This window comes from Octopus sinensis, linkage group LG2, assembly GCF_006345805.1.
Source record: "Octopus sinensis linkage group LG2, ASM634580v1, whole genome shotgun sequence".
Taxonomy (NCBI): domain Eukaryota; kingdom Metazoa; phylum Mollusca; class Cephalopoda; order Octopoda; family Octopodidae; genus Octopus; species Octopus sinensis.
The window spans coordinates 144730381-144747898 of record NC_042998.1 but is presented as its reverse complement, the minus strand read 5'-3'; the positions used below and the strand labels follow the sequence as shown (position 1 = coordinate 144747898).

At 35.9% G+C, this 17518-nt stretch overlaps 1 protein-coding gene across 5 annotated transcripts in view; it reads left to right on the top strand.

Annotated features, from left to right (window-relative positions):
* LOC115223946 (citron rho-interacting kinase) overlaps positions 1 to 17518 on the top strand; it is a 366166-nt gene that overhangs the window by 249531 nt on the left and 99117 nt on the right. For all 5 annotated transcript variants that reach the window (XM_036500031.1, XM_029794695.2, XM_036500033.1 and 2 more), the window contains 8 exons: positions 2893 to 2976; positions 6061 to 6144; positions 8649 to 8732; positions 10535 to 10618; positions 11027 to 11110; positions 12433 to 12516; positions 14974 to 15057; positions 16213 to 16287. In XM_036500031.1, coding sequence (XP_036355924.1) covers positions 2893 to 2976; positions 6061 to 6144; positions 8649 to 8732; positions 10535 to 10618; positions 11027 to 11110; positions 12433 to 12516; positions 14974 to 15057; positions 16213 to 16287 — 663 coding nt within the window. The remainder of the gene's footprint in view (positions 1 to 2892; positions 2977 to 6060; positions 6145 to 8648; positions 8733 to 10534; positions 10619 to 11026; positions 11111 to 12432; positions 12517 to 14973; positions 15058 to 16212; positions 16288 to 17518) is intronic.

Below are 17518 nucleotides of genomic sequence, written 5' to 3'. Positions count from 1 at the left end.
TTCTCTTGTTACTCTAGAAATTTGCACATTTTAATTGGACCAATGTTCAGTCAACATTACTACCATCCCCCACTATTGTTGTTGTTAGTGGTGGCGGTGTTAGCTGTTGTGCTTAATATTATTATTATTATTATCACCATTATTATAACTGTCCATTTAGAATGGATTTGACTGAGTGTAAATGTCTTGAGAGAAAAGTGGGGTATATGAGGCATAAGATGTGCAAGAGAGACAACTGCGTTGGTATGGTCATGTGATGTGTATGGCTGTGTACAGCTCTGTGAAGAAGTGCCAATCTCTACCAGTGGAAGAAGGAGACCCAGGAAGACATACAATGAAGTGGTGAAGCATGGTCTTCGAATGCTGGGCCTCATGGAGGCAATGACTAGTGACCAAGACATTTGGCAATATGCCATGCTTGCGAAGACCCATCAAGCCAAGAAGTGCTGGGCCTCACGGAGGCAATGACAAAGACTTTTGGCAAAGGAAGATCCATCAAGCCAAATGAAATCGTAGTCATGGTAGATACTGGTGTCATGCAACTGGCACTTGTGCTGGTGGCATGTACAAGCACCCATTACACTCTCGGAGTGGTTGGCATTAGGAAGGGCATCCAACCATAGAAACCATGCCAAATCAAACTGGAACCTGGTGCAGTGCCTCAGCTTACCAGCCCTGGTCAAACTGTCCAACCCATGCCAGCATGGACAATGGACGTTAAATGATGATGATGATGATGACGGGGTAATGATCACGCTCAAATGGTGTGCTTAACATGCCACCGGCACGAAGGCCAGTTTGTTGCTCAGGCAATGATCTCGCTCGTATGGTATTCTTAGCGCTCCACTAGCAATGGATGCCGGTCACCGAGTTTGATTTCGACTTCGATTTCACTTGCCTCAACTGGTCTTCACAAGCAGAGTTTAGTGTCCAATGAAGAAAAGGCACGCATAAGTGGACTGGTTACACCCCTAGCATAGGCCACAAGGTTATGGTCACACTTGCACTTGCTGAGTCTTCTGGAGCACAGCATATATGTGCATATTAGGTCATCCCATAAATAATGCAGTTTTTTCATACTTTTTTTATTTTTCAATATTAAGATAAACAAAGTTCTTTTTTAATCTAAAATATACTCTCCTTCATTTTCTACACAGCTCTTTCATCTATCTGGTAGATTTGTAAGACTCCTCTTCTAAAATTCACTTGTCTGTGATGAAAAATACTTCTCCAATACTGTTCTGAACTCGTCTACAGAATTCATATTTTTTCCATCCAAATGATTGATAGATAAATGACCTGTGGTTGCTGGAATTCTATGCACTACTGCACAATTTTTTACAGTACAAAGATCTGCTCAGTGTGTCATCTTTCTGCCTTGAATCCTGCTTAATCTTCCCCAAAAAACAAAGGGAAAGAAAGTAGATGTAAAAATGTTGTTGATGTAAGACAAGGTGATTTGTGAGTGAAAGTTCGATGGTTGATTAATCCTCATCATCATTGTTTAATGTTTGCCTTTCATGCTAGCATGGGTGAAACGGTTTCACAAGAGCCGGCCAGGCAGAAGCCTGCATCAGAATTCTGTGACTGTTTTGGTAGGATTTTTACAGCTAGATGCCCTTCCTTACACCAACTACTCAGCAGAGTGGACCTAGTGCATTTTACATAGCACTAGCACAGGTATGGTCAGTTTTAGCTAGGTTTTTACAGCTGGATGCCCTTCCGAACACCAACCACTTTATTATATGGACTGGGTGCTTTTAAGTGGCACCTACACTAACAGGGTCACTGAGTACTTGCAAGACAAAAAAAAAAGCTTTCAAGAGGGGAGGAAGCATTGGAGGAGACGATTTTGTGTCGGATGATGAAAGTTTATTGTGAGACGGAGAGACAGAAACAAGTTTCTTGCTGTAGGGGAAGTACAAGTTTACCCGGCCAGAGAGAGCAGGAATGAAGACAGAAACAGGTGCGCTACCACAAATGAAATACATGGTTACCCAACCTGAGGGAAACGCAGAAGGAGTAAGAGTGGGAAACAACAGGATAGAGATGGTGGCAAAATGCCAGACATACTCACAAGGGTCAGGAATCAGAATATAAATGGGATGGTTGAGTAAAGGAAGAGAGAGATATAGATGGTGGCAAGTGCCAGAGCATACTCTTGAGGTTCGAACACCATAATATAAGTGGCAGGATATTGCAAAGGAAATGTGATTAAAGAGTGCAGAGGGGAGAGAGTGAGTACTGAAAACCTGGGTATGTATAGTCAGGGGAGCTACCAAATAGCAATGATACAGAGGAACAGGGGAGTGAGAGCAAAGCATAGTGTATGAAGGAGGAAATGTGAGGAAGAGAAGAGATGTGATGTAGATTGGTTTGTTAGAGTAGGGTGAGTGAAAAGATTTCTTGTTACATGTGGGTGGAACACCGGTCAGGGACTAGCAGTTAGCGATAATACAGTGAGACAGGGCATGTAGGTGGAACACACAGGTCGAGGACTAGTGGAGAGCAATGATACAGTGGCACAGGGCCAAGAGGACAAGATTGGGGAGTGAGAGGTAAGCATAGTGTATGAAGCGGAAGTGTGAGGAAGAGATGTAGAGACATAATTTGGTTTGTTGTGGTAATGTGTGAGAAATTTTCTTATGAAATGTGGGTGGGACACAGTCATTGTAAATTACAAGAATTGCTCTTTTCTGAAAGTAAACTTGAGTATCATAGACCAAGGAAATGTAAAGTAAATGTTTATTTTCAGTGATGTTTGACATTGGATTTTACTGTTAGCAGAAAAATTAGAATAGAGAGAGAGAGATGGTAATACAATTAACTAACAAACTTATAATTTTATATTGATTTTTAATAAACCAGAAAATATTTTATTTCCTATTGCAGACTTTAGGAACTGAGTTGGATCATGCTAATGCTGGTCGGAAGATGGTGGAAAGTAAAGAACAGCAACTCATTGATAAAATAAAAGTAAGTATTATGAATATTGTAGACATTATTATTATCAAAGGGTTTCAAAATGTAAATCATATTGCCTATAATTATGTGAATAAAGTTCTGAAAGTGTAGATTTTATGTCTTTATATCTACACTCAGTTATCTTTTACTTGTTCAGTCATGGGCCAGGCTGGGGCACTGCCTTGAAGGGTTTAGTTGAACAAATTGGCTCTTTATATAGTCTGATACTTATACTATCAGAATCTTCTGCCAAACTGTTAGGTTACAGGGATGTAAACAAACCAACACCATTTCTCAAGCAGTGAGTGGAGAACACACACACATACACATGACAGGCTTTCACACAGTGGCCATCTACCAGATTTTCACACAAGGCATTAGTTGGCCAGGGCTATGGTTGGAAAGCAAGCTTATTAACCTGCACCAATAATTGTGAAGTAGTATTACTATTTGGTAGCACTTTGATGTTTTAACCAAAACCTTTTAGTTTGGAAACTATATAGTGGCAGCAGGATTTCAGTTCATCTAAGTTAATTTCACTGCATTTTAGAAATTCTTGTACATAAATTTCAGAAATTCTGCCCTCTCTAAACTCCTTTTGCTACCCTCAGTAATAAAAGATTTTTTTTCTATCTCAATACAATGCACGCATATTTAAATGCTATAGATGACATATTATTATACTATAACTTTCATTTGCAAGTGAATAGGACTTGGTAGCTAACAACATGCTTTTACTAATTGTTTTTGATAGCTATGTATTTGTGAGCAGTCATAAATGCCTTCTTGGACTTCTTACACCCTAATCACTAGGCCACATGATTAATTAACCTCAGTGTATTTATTGGTATTTATTTTGTTAATCATGAAAAGAAATGATAATCATTGTTGAAGCTGATACCATGATTTGAACTCAGAACACTAAGATATAAAGGTATTGAATCCTCTGTTGAACAGTCCCAAATGTGTTTGCCTCTCATTATAGTTATTCCAAAGGATGTTTTTATATAATGTCGTTTTTGTTTCACAGTAGCTACTTTATTCAGTACTTGATTTCTAATGCTCACCTCTACCATTACTACCTCCTCCATCACCACTGTTACCAACACACTATCATCATTATCAACAATGCTACCACCCTATCATCATCACTACTACCACCACTATCATTATCATCATCATCTTTGCCAATGTAACCTTTCCTCCAAATTTTGCTGTTGAAGTTTGTGCTGCTATTGTTACTCTGAAATTTCATTGCATCACCAGACTTGTCTCATAGTACCAATGTTGCTACCTTATTGTATTTTTTGTTATTTGTGTGGGAAGTTAGAATGGTTTGTTATTTGTGTATCTGTTAGAGTTCTGTACACTTCGTTCTTCCTTCATGCCTGGTAATGTTATCTTGTAGAGTCTATCCAGTTTTGTATGAATCCTGCTACCTCTATTCATAAAACCTACTGATTCTGATATAACTGAGACTGCTGTTTCTATGTATTTATATACATATCATCTGGAAGATGGTTTCTGTCTCCTTTAGAACTGTGGTGTGTGTGTTTTTTGGGTTTTTTAAAGGCTTGAGAAGCCTATCAATATATTTCCATATCCAGGAATTGTCAATAACCTCATGGCAGAGCCACAACTATATCTTATTGATAATACTTCTCACACTTGTCATAGTGCATGCACATATGTATACATTCACGTGCTTAAAAAAAATAGTCATCCACAACATCAGGTTAGATGTACTGTGATGTTCCTATGTTCCAGGTATTTCTGTAAAGCTGCCTAAGTTATTTTGGGTTTACATATGGGATCTGACCTAGATACTCGTTCAGTAGTGCATTGTTACAGGTAACATATTCTGTTCTACTGGGACCAGCTGTTCCTGTCATTCTGTTGGAGTTGATAGATATAGAAATTCTCTTATTCATTTACTGTTTCAGTTGTTGAACTGTGGCCATGCTGGGGCACCATTTTCAAAGGTTTAGTTAAACAAATCAACCCCTGTATTTATTTAATGAGTAGTATCTTTCTCTTGGTTTCATTTTGCCAAAATGCAAATTTTTTTGTAGGTGTTGGGTGTAAACAAATCACTGGTTGTCAAATGATTGGGAGTGGGGAACAAGCACACACACACACATACAATGATATATAAAAAGCTTCCACAGAGTTTCTCTGTATCAAATCTGCTCATAAAGCCTTGATCAGCTTGGAACTGTAGAAAACACTTGTCCAAGGTGCCATACAGTGAGACAACTTGAAACCACATGTTTGTGAAGCAAACTTCTAAACCATGCCTTAATATTGTGTTGTGTTGACAGAATTGACTGTTGTCTCTTTCCTTTACAAGATACAGAAGTGACTTAATAAATAGGACATTATTTTTATTTATACAACAACAACCACTATTGTTAATTGTAGGTTTGCTCTTCCCTTTTCTGTGTAAATTTAAGAAAATAAATTTGCATGCTGATCTTAGCTTACTAAATGCAAGGCTTTCTGTTCAGAGCTCAGGCACTATGCAACTGATATCATCATCATCATCATTTTAATGTCCACTTTTCCATTTTTGCATGGGTCAAATAAAATTTGTTGAGGCAGATATTCTACTGCTGAATGGCCTTCCTGTCACAGACTCTCACCTATCTCTAAGCAAAGAAGTGTCTAACCTAATGGAAGGGATTTCATTTTGAAAGATCTATTTTTGTTTTAGATTTCTCAGCAGTGCTTCTATCTCCTGCTGATGTAAACTGGCTAAAGACAAATATGCATACATTTTGTTTCGAAACAGCTTTTTTGATTTTGAGGTTTCTTGACTCAGTTTTAGGCTTTTCTCTACTGGGGTTGAATGTAGTCAGTTAAACAAAATTAGTTCACTGGTTACAAAAGAATGAAATGTAAAATTAGTTCAGGTAGGAGTTGAAATTTGTTCAAATCCTCTTAGAGGAAGCGGAACATGGGTGGTGGTAGCAATGGTTGTGACACTTGCTACTTCCTACTCAAATATATTTTCCTTCATTTGATGATGATGTTGGTAGTAGTGGTGCTGGTTACTGTTGTAGTGTCTGACAATTCCAAATATTTCTTCTCTTTCAGAATTTGGAAAATCAGTTAGAAAGTGTAGAAAGTGGCAAAAGAACACTGGAAAACAAAGAACAGCGTTTAACTGATAAGATAAAGGTAAGATTAAAACAATTGTTCCAAGAGGTGAACAAGAAAGAGGGTATCATGCCATGGGTTTTGTTGATAAAGCTTTGATATCTTTCATGCCAATTTTGTTGTTTTTAGTGAGGGTTTGAATTTAAATACAGGGATAATAATGTTACCAAACTATGGTCATGAGATCAATTTTACTAGTTAAGATTGTCATTTAGCTGCGCTAGATGGTGTTCAAACTATATAAAAACTGTACCAACACTAACAATTAGTGAGAGTCATTATATCATTGACAATAAGCAATTAGGTATGAGGCTGCATTTATAGACATGAATGACCACATAAACAAATAAGTATGTATTTATGATATTTAGCTGTTTATATCTTGTATCTTTACAAATGTGTATTTATATCATGTTGAAGAATATATCTGTGTCTATAGGTAATATTGGAAGATTTATAACATGGAAGATATAGAAAATGATCTCATTAAATTTGTTGAACGTACTTTACATTATTATAGAAATGAGAGAAAATAGAGCAGGTCAGTGAATAGAGAGATATATGCTGACATCAAACACCAGAGTAAATCAAATTTTGTTGAACACATCTCCTTTGAGTAAAGGAGAAAGAGGTTAGAGCACATGTCATGGCACAAAGTGACAATGCTCGCTGTGAAATTCAAGTTGAATCTGGCTCAGAGTTCAAATAATTTATTTAACCTAGAGCAAAACCTTCCAGTACCTTTAAATTGCAAGTTGGGGGGAAGCTTACATAACCTTCCTTTAAACATACCAACTAGTGCTGATTGACCAGCAAACATTTATGTGGGTATTCCGTTCTTTCAAGGGACTGGCCGAAGCCTCACTACAAGTTATTCATCTCTAGAGCAAGCTCAGTGAGTTTGATCTTGGTGTTGGTACTGAGCTAATTAGCACAGTGGTTAGTGTTGGATAGAATGTTTCACAGCATTTGTTCTGACTCTGAGTTCAGATCCCACTGAGATAATTTCACCTTACAGTCTTTTGGGGTTCAATTGAAAAGTAGCAATCCAAAGTGGTAGATTGATGGAACTGTTAGACTCATTGAAAGATTGATGCAACCAGGATATTCTGTTGATCTGAAGAGCTAGCCTTCTATATCTGCATTGATTTGTAAATGTGCAATAGCACTATGCAATGTATAACATGCATCTTAGTGCAGACATGTAAAATAATTTATTATAATCTCTGTTGAGATGCTTTAGAAGAATAACATGTTAATAACCTAACGATATGTCTTTCTTATTTTTTTTACTCCTCTGACGAGATTTTGTCTCCAAAAATGTTCTAATTACTGGAATTTAATTCATTTGGGCAATATCGAAACAGCTGTAAGGGAACATGTTGAATTTTTGCAGTTAATAAAATATATTAATGCTATTTCTCTATTTTCTGGATTTTAATTTGAATATTTATAAACAAAGTTTTATACCTAAATCTATTACTTTAGGAATATTACTATTCACAACAAAATAATAGGTAACAAACCAGTAATTCATTGGATATTTTCTATCCCTTAAGGTAGTTATTTTAACTTCTGTTTAAACTTATACACTAAAATAAGAATTATTATTACATGATGAAGACTGCCAAATGGACATCATCCTACGGATATCAACTGGTGAAATATATTCATTTCTGATACCTTCTGACTTTTTATGTTCTATATACTCCTCATAAAATAATTTCATTGATTGGATCTACTAGATTTTGGCTACATTGACTCTACATTACAATTCTCCATTGGATTGCTATGTGGTATGTAGCTAGGTCCACTAGAGGAGCTTTTCTGTGATTACCACTAGATTCCATGAATCCATATATCTTTATATATAAAAGCGAAGTTGTGTGTCTGTCTCCTGCGATTTAGATTCCTAACTACTCCCACATTTTGCGGTGCAGTTTAACCAAAACCGGGTATCTTATAGTCATGATTCATATCGAGCCCTTCTGGGTATTAGCGCGCATCTACGATGAGTTTACGATTTTTAAAAAATTTACCATCATTTTTTTCCATTTTAATGCATTTTTCGCTATTATATAAGGGAAGTAACTCTCTAAAAATGTCTACGATGAGTCAACGATTTAAAAAAAAATTTACCATCATTTTTTTCCATTTTTAATGCATTTTTTTGCTATTTTTTGGCTATAACTCTCTAAAAATGCTTATATAGTTATTTCCCTTATAAACCCGAGCAACGCCGGGCGATACTGCTAGTTGCACATAAAATTTATATATAAGTCAATAACTGGTGAAACATTGAAGTCAGTCTTAACCATTTCCTTGTAAAAACAAGCATGATGTTATTCACTAAATATTTACTATATTGAGCCTTCAATTAATGTTTGACTATTTTTATATATATTAAGTATATATTTTTTAAAAAAACTTTTTTTTTTGAGTGCATGTGTTTATGTGCATCTTGATGTATGTTAGTGTGTGTGTTTATATATATATATATATATGGGTGTATTATTCTTTTACAGGCATATGAGCATGATCTAGAACAGGAAAAAATTGGTAGGAAACTTGCTGAGAATAAAGAGAAGCGTTTACAAGAATCTGTTAAGGTAAATCATAATCATCTAACAGCCAGGGCATGTGGAGTGATATAGATTAAAAGAGTATTACTAAAACATCTGTGGTGGATTTAAAATCAAGTTTATTAAGCCTGTAATCCACTACCTTACTCACTCAGCCTCTGCTATTTGTTAAAATTGTAATCTCTGTTTTGACAAATGGAACAGCTGATGATTAAATAACTAATTTGTTGGTTGAAATATTCTGTATTCAAAACCTGATACTATCATTGGAGCTTAGCTTAACAGTTAACCTAGTTGTCTTAACTCTTAACTTCATGTGCAACATCATACAAGAAAGAACTTCATCAATCAGCCAGTCCCAAAACTTGCGATATCACAAGAATTGTACTAACCTTATTTACATTCATTTCGAAGTAAGTAAGGAACTCTTTAATGTAAGGGAGAAGACTGTAATCCCGTCTATTTCTATAATGTAACAATTATTACTAGACTGTACTTTTGAGTTAGAATATTTGCAACAAGTTAAGAATTAAATAAGTTTTATTTTCATTTCATGGTTGAATGATTAAACACATTTTAGTGTAGCTTGTGGTCCTATGTTCTTTAGCTATTCTCAATGTCATGTTTACAGACATACATCCTACAAATTAATATTGTGAAAGAAGTACAGAGCATTATGAATCACTGTATAAAAGGAATATTCATTGATTGACACTACTAGTTAAGGTCTGTGAATAGGAGAGAAAAATTAGGTAAAATAAACCAAAGTTGATTTTGCTTGCCTTTGAAATAACTGCCAACCAGAAGGTTCTAGAATCCAATTGGCAGGCAGACTTCTGCACTTATGAAGTTGTGACCTCAGACATAAGTCAGCCAGTGTTGATTGGTCAAACCATGTTTGCATAGGCATTAATATATTTTATGGTAACACTTTTCCTTTGATGGAAATATATTAGGTCATGATTCTAGACTAGGAAAAGTTGAGCACTATGGTTTGAATTTCAGCTGGTTTCCTAGTGCAGGAGGACATTGAAAAAGCCTAGATCTGTTACGGCACAGTAGAAATGAATTCAAAACTGTGCGGTCATATGACACAGATGGATGTCAACAGCTTCATATAGGAAACGCTGATCACTCAAAGTGGATGGAACACATGGGGCAAAAAGTACTGAAGGACGACTTCAGAACACTGAACCTTATAGAGATGATAAAGTTCTGAGATATCTGGCACCATGCTGTACTAAAGAAGATCTATCCTCCACAGCAGAAGTGTTAAGACCACTCCCCTTGATGAAGAGGAACAGCCGGCAAGAGCCCTCTACCAGTTCCACATAAAACACACTCATGCCAGCACCACATAAAAGCATTTGTGCCATGTTAAAAGCATCCATCACATACTGTAAAGTGGTTGGCATTAGGAAGGGTCTTCAGCTGTAGAAACCAAGCCAAATCAGACAGAAACCTGGTGCAGCTTTCCTGCTTGTCAGCTCTGGTTAAACCATTCAACCGATGCCAGTATGTAAAATAGGTGTTAAAGGAAGAGGTGGAAGACAGTCACCAAGTGAGCTTTTTAACCATCATAGATGCACTTATTGATGAACATTTTTAAAACCAGAAGCTTCAGTAGCATTTATACAAACTTAGAATATTAGAGTCACTGAATAATATTAGGATATGTGAGAGCCTTGTTTGGTAAAACATTATGATCTTTAATGAAAATGTATTTCATATTAAAGGTTTTTAGGTGAAAATTATGAAAATACACTTCAATATTCTGATATTTTTCAAGATCTATAAATATTATGCCTTCTACTTCCATATTTTTGTAGTCTCTTGAGAACAAGTTGGATGATATTACATCATCTAAAAAACAATTTGAGAACAAAGATCGTCGCAACTTGGAGAAGATCAAGGTAAAACTTACATATTGATTTTTTTTTTTTTTTTGGCTCTTCTCTTCTTGATAATGTTTATAACTATTAACTGTTCTGGCAGCAGAAATTTACCTGTTAATTTTACTTTGGTGCTAATTAATGTGTCTGGTTAAAACCTAATTAATGGATGAACTATTTAAATTAATTATCTTTCATTTCTTTCATTTGAAATTAATTCACTCCCTCCACCTACTACCAATCTCTGCATTTTTTTTTTCAAGTATTTACTTCGAATTTCTAATAAGCAACAAAGAAAATAAGGATATTTAAATTTTTTTAGTGACTGGTATATCTATGAAAATATTGATTTTTTTCTGTTTGTTTGTCGTTTTTTAATTATTTTTCTGTTTCAAGATGATGTTTGTTTTTGAAATTTTGTTTCCATAGCAACTGGAGACTCAATTAGAAAAAGAGTCATCAGACAGAAAGTTAGCTGAAAATAAGGATCGACGAAATCAAGATAGAATTCGGGTACGTATGGCACTGGTTACTGTTGTAATGATGATAACAGATTTATAGAATTAGAATTCTTTGGAGTAAAAAAAAAATTATCTTCCATGTCTTATGTAATATATTTTGTACTATCAGTGTTGGGTGTGTTAAAGAATAATTTTTATAATATTTTTAATTTTTACACCACAATATCTCTACTCATGAAATTTTAAATGTGAAACTACTAGATATTTTTAAATTATTAGCATTACTTTCCAGCTTGAATGACAGCAAGAAATTCCTTCTTCATGCAACCATAACTGAGATATGTTGCTGTTCTGCACCAAGAATCTCTGTCTCCCATTAGCCTTGGTAGATCCTCTGTTACATGTTGGGTATGTCTGCCAATAAAATCAATGTAGTTGTGGATATCTTCAAAATATAACATGATCTGGCCTATTGTTCAGCTTGAAAGCAGTGACTGACAAAGCTTATCCCATGTTGAGCAATAATAGCATAGATGGGTGGAATGTATCCATAAATCTTTTCATTGGTCTTGTACTCATGCCATGAGAAGCTTTGTGTTTGTAGCATCAAAGTGATCTTAAAGCTCATTCTTCATAATCCAGGTTTTGACTCCCAAGAGAAAAATGGTCAGGAAATGCCTTGAAGAAGGCAGACCTTGTTGAAATACTTTAAGCTTGTTACAGGTACTCTAAAGTTGTTTCATGTGTGTAAAGAAGTGTTACTGTCAGTAACATAGGACTCAAAGTATTTGAAGTCACTGACTTCCTTGAGTTGTGTTTCCATTGTTGTAACAAATTGATAAATGGCTTTCATCATCATTGATGGTCATACATTCAGTCTTCGTTGCATTGGGGAGCAGATGAACCTAGGCTGCAGCATTCGCAAGAGATGTTAACCAGTTTTTTACAACACACGGTTGATTAGCTGTGAGGGAAAGATCACCAGCATAATCATGGTTAGAAAGATTCAGGCTCTGCTAACATCATCCCTTTTGCTTGCTGATGCAGTCTGTCTTGGATGGGGAGCAACACTTTGCCTTAGGTTATAGTCTTCTACAATCACTAACAGAAAAGGAATTAGAGTGTCTCCTTGACGGATTCCTGCTATTGTTGGAAACTTACTTGGATTGTCTGTGCTTTGCACAAAGCTTGATGGGTTTTTGTAGATGAAAGTGATGGTTTTGACAATCTCGTCTGGGGTGATACCATAGTTCAACAGGATACGTAACATGACCTTTCTGAATGTTCCAAATGTTGTAATACAAAAATTGAGAAATATGTGCTGTTGGCTTCTGTTTGAATGAATTTATATTGGAAACTTCATTGGTTTCACAGGATCTTGAGAATCAGCTAGAGAAAGAAAGCTCTTGTAAGTCATCACTTGAAAATAAAGAGCGGCGTTTGTTGGACAAAGTTAAAGTAAGTAGATTCTGGAAACTTTATAACTTAAATACACTATTATCAAATCCTCTTCAGTATGACAATGAGTGAATTGGTATTGATTAACAAAAGTATAGTGTGAGCCAACTCCATAGAGATATATCATAGTACCTACAGCTAACTAGAATGATCTAATGAGAGGTAAGTGTTTAGGCCATGGGCTGTACATTGCTGGTAGTTTCATATGAAATATCAATACTTTGGCTAATATTCTATTGACTTTATAGTTTATTCAGTTGTAATTTTCATGTGATTAATATATATTGATGACTTGAAAAATGTCTATACAAGGCTTGTTACTTTAATCAACATAATTAGAAAAAGGAATATACTTTGTATTATGTGAGGAAAGACAATCATCATCATCATTATTATTATTTAATGTCCACTTTTCCTTACTTGCATGGCCCAGACAGAGATCGTTGAAGCAGATTTTCTATAGTCAGATTCTTTTTCTGTTACCAACCTTCACTTGCTTCCAAGCAAAGTAATATTTCCCCATGGATATGTTTTTCATGGAAATGAACCACATTATCCATATACTCATTTACAACTATCATATGATATCAAGACAAAAGTACACACACACATATAAACATATGCTGAGCTTCTTTCAGGCTTTGGTCAATCTAGGGCTGTTATAGAAGAAATTTACCCAATGTGCTACACATGACTGAACCCAAGACCATGTGGTTTGGAAGGAAATTTCTTGACCACATAATTTACATCTTGAAATTTGCTCGTGTTGCTGCACACAAGGACTGAAACTACATGTTTGGGTAGCAAGCTTCTTAACCATACACACAGGATAAGCCTCCTTACAGCTTTTTACTTACAAACTCCACTCACAAAGTATGATGATGATAAATGTCTTTCAACACAATACAAAGTATGTTACCTTTTTCTAAATTTCCACAAAAGATGTAAATTTCATGGTCAAGGAGCTTTCTTCCCAACCATCTGGTAAAAAGCACTTAGTCCTCTCTATGGAGTGGTTAGTATTAGGAAGGGCATCCAGTTTTAAAAACCCTGCCAAAACAGACACAGTAGCCTGGGGTAGTCTTCCACCTGGCCGGTTCCTGTCAACCATCTTACCATGCATGCATGGAAGACAGATGTTAAACAATGATGATGATGATGTGCTCTTCCACATGGCTTTTCTTTAAATACAATAGAAATCATTAAATATTAAAGATACTGATTAAAAAAATTTTTTTCACATTCACATGGTTGTAAATATGGTTTAGAAGTTTACATCACAACCACAGGATTCTAGGCCTATTACCATTGACAACCACATGGGCAAGTCTCTTTTGCAATAGCTTCACAGATACTTTGTGCATGGAGTTTGTTAGTAAAATGCTGTAAGGAGGCCAATCTTTTGTGTATGGTTAAGAAGCTTGCTACCCAACCATGTAGCTTCAGTCCTTGTGTGCAACAACACTGGCAAATTTCAAGATGTAAATTACATGGTCAAAAAAACTTCCTTCTAAACCACATGGTCTTGGGTTCAGTCCATGTAGCCCTGACGAAAGCCTTGTGAATGAAAGCTGAAAGAAGCCCATCATTTATATATTCATGTATGCGTGCATGTTTGTATGTTTCTTTGCCTTGACATCATGTGATGATTGTGAATGAGCATCACCATCATCATCATACAACAGATGTTGTTCATTTCCAGCCTTCCATGAAAAATATATCTGGCCATAGGAAATCTATTTCAATAAATTCTGCCTGACCCATGCAAACATAGAAAAGAGAGTTTTAAACGATAACAAGGATGGTGTGTAATGTGCTCTACTATGGTGCATTCTTTAAGCACAGGCATGGTTGTGTGGTTTGGGGTTCAGTCCCTGCTGCATGTCCATTGTTGACTAATCTTCTGAGTACCAAATCCACTTAAAAGATTTTGGTCATCATAGGTCTATTGAAGACACTTACCCAAGGTGTCACACACACAATGAATTCGAAGACATGTGATTGGAAAGCAAACCCTTTAGCATTCAGATTATTCTGTCAAATTTAATGCTTATTTATTCACATTGAATTAATCATACATTATCTTGTAGCTTCAAGATTTCGATGATGTGACTGTTTATTTTTACAATGACAATAGGGTAGGTGTGAGAGACCAGATCTAGCTGGTTTCAACATGAAAACTGGTAAAATATTTTGGTCTGATATGGCTGGTTTAAATGCTAAAGGGTTAAATACTTTGTACCTTACTTTTTGAAGATATAGTTTCTTATAAATAATTTCTTTTTGGAAATATTCAATTAAGATGACCATTCTTTTTCTTTATATGAGGCGGGCAAAAAAATACAGAAAGCAGAGATGAATTTGAAAATTGAGATAGATGTAGTCGTAATTCCAAAAAGCTACAACAAAAATTATGATTTCCATTTATCACTGTTATAAACTGTTTTTGTATTTTAGGGTTTAGAGAGCCAAGTTTCAAATGATGAAATGACAAAGCATCAACTGGAAAATAGAGTTGCTCAGCTTCAAGAGAGGATTAAAGTAAGTTGACTTCTTTTTTTTGTTTTGTTGTTGTTTTTTTTATGATTGATAAGGGGAGACGGAATTTATCTTGGTGGCAAACACATTTTTTTACGTGCTATCTGTTGTTTCTTAAACAACAGACAACATTTGAGAAGAAAATTAGGGAAGCTGCAGGTGTGACTGTGTAGTTAAGAAGTTGCTTCCTTACACATAGTCTTAGGTTCATTCCCACTGTGTAGCACCTTGGACAAGTTTCTTCTACAATAACCCCAGGCTAACCAAAGGCTTGTAATCCTCTTGATTACATTGTCAGGAATGAAGAGAGATAACAGATTAGTGAAGACTGCAGTCTTGCACTGCACACGAAGAGCATGCAGCTGTAGAAGCCATGTCAAAATGGAACATAGGAGCCAGACATGATCCTCCAACCCATCTTGGAAGAGCAATAGCCCCAAGTTACAGCTAACTCAGACAATGCTCAACTATCTTATCAACACCAACATTGAAAGCAGGCATAAGAGGATTATGGTGACAGCAATGGTAGTGGTCAGTGTTATTGTTTGGGAGAGCTCTCTACACTGTCTATTTTCTTTCATTCAGATTTCACTCATAGTATTTTAGCACACAGACTAATGAATTACATTTGTTATATTGCATGTTTTGTGTCTGGCAGTGGTGAGCTGCATTAACCATTTATATTTAGATATTTTTCACCATTGACAATTAATGAGTCTGTGTTATAAATGAATGTTGAAAAAAAACCCAGGTTTATAGTAGCAGCTCAGTGAGCTGAAACTCATTGTAAATATATCTGTATTTTCTGACATTAACTTTTACTTTGAGAGGAAAGTATAATGTAATATATGTTGCTATGTGTGTGTGAATACAATATAGGTGCAGATGTAACATCTATGTGTTATAGATGTCTATATTGTATACCAAAATAACAGCTTTGAACAATATTTTACACTTTACTTTCATTACTTTTGTCATTCACTACTGACCATGAACAGTAATACAACAAATCCATTAATATAAAAAATGACTGTAGAAATAATGACACGTAATAGCTGCCAAATAATAGACAGGCAAGTCAGTAAACACTTTTTATTCTGCTTTGTATTTGAAACAAAAATTGACTTCTGAATTATATTATTTCATATTTTATTTTAGGATTTAGAACAACAGATGGACAAGAAAGACAAACAAGCTGATGCAACTGAAAAGCAATTGGAGGAGAAAATAAAGGTATGTGTTTATCTATTCTTGTATTTTTATTAGTTAAATTAAGGTAACCTAACCAAATAGGTGCAGGAGTGGCTGTGTGGTAAGTAGCTTGCTAACCAACCACATGGTTCCGGGTTCAGTCCCACTGCGTGGCATCTTGGGCAAGTGTCTTCTGCTATAGCCCCAGGCCGACTAATGCCTTGTGAGTGGATTTGGTAGACGGAAACTGAAAGAACCTTGTCGTATATATGTATATATATATATGTGTTTGTTTGTGTGTCTGTGTTTGTCCCCCTAGCATTGCTTGACAACCTATGCTGGTGTGTTTACATCCCCGTCACTTAGCAGTTCGGCAAAAAAGAGACCGATAGAATAAGTACTGGGCTTACAAAGAATAAGTTCCGGGGTCGAGTTGCTCGATTAAAGGCGGTGCTCCAGCATGGCCGCAGTCAAATGACTGAAACAAGTAAAAGAGAAAAGAGAAAGAGAAATACATATCTTCTAGATTGTGATTTGATCTAAAGATTTTCTGGGGTTTTACTGCTTTATAGGTGCAGGTGTGGCTGTATGGTTGAAAAGTTTGGTTCTGTACCACATGGTCGCAGGATCAATCTCACTGTGTGGCACCATGGACAAGTGTTATCTATAATGGCCCTCAGCCGATCAAAGCCTTGTGAAAGGATTGGTAGACAGAAACTGAAAGAAACTTCTTGTGTGCATACACAGGGTGTTTAGTCTAAATTTGATGATTTTTTTATGTCTCCTTTCTTCAGGAACAGCTTGATGTATTGAACAGTGTTGGAGAGCATGAATATTAAAGTTGTAGTTTAGAAAAAGTTAGATGATATGGAAGACTGGAAGCCATCTGAATATTGGAAAAGAGTTCCCTGTATCATGGTGATTTCTGTTGGCATCAAAATGCCAATGTCATGACTGCTACTCAATGCTCTGAAAACACTGTAAAGGCTGTAAGACATGACATAGACATCATGAAAACCAAGTTACCCCAAATTGTGATGGTCTTTGGATGTGCCTGTAATGAGATGGTCTCATGTGTCCCACATCTTTGAACAGGACCGCGACTCAATTCTGTTGGAAGGCCATATTTGTGGCAGTAGGATTCAGCTTCTGGCCATAACTCTAGAAAGAGTCAGAAGTGGTTTTTGGAGAATTTCTACTACTTCACCACCCCCAATTTCTGGCCTCCTAATTCCCCTGATTGTAATCCAATGGATTACTGTGTGGGGTCAGG